Below are 3,014 nucleotides of genomic sequence, written 5' to 3'. Positions count from 1 at the left end.
TCCATGAGAACGGGGACAACCTGTGATGAGCACGTGGCAGTGTTGTCAACAAGTCGTCATGGCGAGGCTAAGGACAGACTGGAAAAGCAGCTTTATTTTCTCCAGTAGCTGCTTTTGCCCACTATGGGATGTGCTTTCTCTCTGATTTGGGGGAGGGGGGGGGGGGGGGGGGGGGAGGGAGACTAAGGGGAAGTGGCTGACATGCAAACTCAAATTACATTTTCCAATTAGGTTAAGAGTTTGGTTAAGGTTAGGGTTAATGTAAAAGTCAGTTATAGATGTTGACTAGTCAGGCTGTCATAAAAATCCCCTTAGGCTCTCTCCCCAGTGTCAAGGCATAGAGAAACTAACTGCTTATGAAAGAGAATTTAACCAAGTTTGTCAGACATTTTGTCATACCTTTACCCCATGTTGTGTGAAAATGTCAAACTTTGATTTAAAGAGTAAACTATCCATCTAAGGTCTTGGATAGTCCTCTGCTACTTTAACATTGATATGTTAAATAATAATGTTAATTAACTAAAGACAATAATTTTTAAGAGAAGTTGAGAATCGGTTTTTGATAGAAATTGATTAAAGTTTAAATTGAACTTAACAATGGTATCTTACCATTTGCTAGTACCAAAAGGGATCAATATGTTTAGTTTTGCTATGTTCTGTCCTAGCTTGTAGTCTCCTATACTGATATTATTAAACAAATGATTTTGATGAATGAAGAACTGATTGACAAGAGGGGTGTTTGGTTTCCTTTGATTTGGGTCATTTTTAGGGTGTTGAGGAATATTGTGAAAGTACGTGTGTATTTGTGAAAGGATTTGAATATTACAATTGCAATACAACTTAAGAGATCATGTTTAAAGATGAAGTTCCATCTTTGGCTTTTACATTTCCCTCTTTGAGATTACATAGTTGAGTAAAATGGGAAGAATTATCACAGCACCTGTAATTGCTATAAATCTGAATTATCACAGCACCTGTAATTGCTATAAATGTCTGAATTGAACTAGATTGGCAGTATGGTTTAACTTGTATCTTATGTTGAAGTGTATCTGTGTCATGACATGCTGTTGTTTTCTTAGGGTGGGTGTCCAGGCAGAGATGTTGTTTCCAGTCAGATGAATAGGGGTGATGTGGTTGTGTTGAGGGGTCTTTGGCTCCTAGATTGATGGATTTAGACAGATGACATCACACAGGTCATGATTTCTTTTGCAGTAGTTCACATGAAGGTTTGCTGAGTCTCATGTGATTGACTATTATGATGAAATAGATTCCTATATTCCAACCTCCTCCCTCCACTTGCTGTTAGGACATGTACTAACTTGAGCTGCAAACCATATATCACTCATCACCATTCGCTATCATTCTAAATAAACTCTATGCATTTACCTGTGTGTTTTGGTGTGTATGGTGATGGGATGTCACAATATGTGGAATGATGAACCTTTATTTAAGCAGGGAGTCATAGAAATGGAATCAATTTATATGGATGTTACAATGTGAATCATAATGACGTCACAATGATCAATGTCTAAATGATGTCACAATGAGTGATGTCACAATGATCAATGTCAAAACGATGTGGTGTCAGATTCATAATGATGTCACAATAAGTGGTGCCAAAATGTTCAATGTCACATCAATGCTTAATGTTACAGTGGACGATGTCAAAGTGAATGTTGTCACAGTATGGGATAAAACATTTGATTTTTTTGTCATATTGTGTCACACAGGTACTAATGGTGTTTTCAACACAACTGGTGAGGTGTTCAAAACAACTGGGAACTCGGATATCTCCGACTTCAGTGCGTTCAAGACAACTGGGAACTTGGGGGGGGGGGGGGGGGGTGAGCTCCAATAGTTTTTTTTTTGAATGGTCATCAAACTCAGAATTTTGGTACTCGGGCCTCTTTCTAGAGCTCCGACATGAAGATCACTGACGTCAGGGTTAGATGTTGTATTTTTCAGAGTTCCCAGTTGTCCTGAAAGCACCATGGGAACTCGCAAAAAAACGAGGTCAAATCATGACGTCAGTGATCTTCAGGTCAGAAAGTCAAGAGTTCTAGAAAGGAGGCTGAAGGAGTGCAGCAGCTGAGGGAAGCTCTCAAGATCCTGGCAGAGAGAGTTTTGATTCTGGAACACATGATTGGAATCCACGGTAAAGGGGGAGGGGTTTCTGATTCTGGAAGACATGATTGGCATCCACGGTAAAGGGGGAGGGGTTTCTGATTCTGGAAGACATGATTGGAATCCACGGTAAAGGGGGAGGGGTTTCTGATTCTGGAAGACATGATTGGAATCCACGGTAAAGGGGGAGGGGTTTCTGATTCTGGAAGACATGATTGGAATCCACGGTAAAGGGGGAGGGGTTTCTGATTCTGGAAGACATGATTGGCATCCACGGTAAAGGGGGAGGGGTTTCTGATTCTGGAAGACATGATTGGCATCCACGGTAAAGGGGGAGGGGTTTCTGATTCTGGAAGACATGATTGGCATCCACGGTAAAGGGGGAGGGGTTTCTGATTCTGGAAGACATGATTGGCATCCACGGTAAAGGGGGAGGGGTTTCTGACTCTGGAAGACATGATTTCCATAATAGTATTACTTGGGTCCAGAGTATAGAGTGAGACTCTAATGTTTGTTCTCATGGTTTCTACCGTTGTCCTTTTCTGTATGCAGAGAGTCCAGTAGAGTCAGGCTCTGGACTGGAAGGCCTACCAGACTCCTTTTCCTTCCCCGCCATCAAGACCAGACTGGCCGAGTCCACCATCAACACCAGACGACTCCAGCCTCTCCAACTCTCCTCCCGTCCATCCTCAAGGAAACACTCTGGTGGCTAGACAGAGACCATGTCTGTTTTAAGACACCAATGAGTGTTTAGTGTGTGTGTGTGTGTGTGTGTGTGTGTGTGTGTGTGTGTGTGTGTGTGTGTGTGTGTGTGTGTGTGTGTGTGTGTGTGTGTGTGTGTGTGTGTGTGTGTGTGTGTGTGTGTGTGTGTGTGTGTGTGTGATAGTAAT

General features: G+C 42.1%; 1 protein-coding gene across 1 annotated transcript in view; it reads left to right on the top strand.

Annotated features, from left to right (window-relative positions):
- The window catches only part of cux1b (cut-like homeobox 1b), a 17,546-nt gene extending 17,397 nt beyond the window's left edge, over positions 1–149 (top strand). Inside the window, exon 11 of the mRNA XM_038962137.1 lies at positions 1–149. Coding sequence (XP_038818065.1) covers positions 1–26 — 26 coding nt within the window. The 3' untranslated portion in view covers positions 27–149.
- The last annotated feature ends 2,865 nt before the right edge of the window (positions 150–3,014 follow it).

The sequence above is a fragment of the Salvelinus namaycush genome, chromosome 23 (assembly GCF_016432855.1).
Source record: "Salvelinus namaycush isolate Seneca chromosome 23, SaNama_1.0, whole genome shotgun sequence".
In the NCBI taxonomy this organism is placed as follows: domain Eukaryota; kingdom Metazoa; phylum Chordata; class Actinopteri; order Salmoniformes; family Salmonidae; genus Salvelinus; species Salvelinus namaycush.
This window is presented reverse-complemented; position numbering and strand designations above follow the sequence as displayed.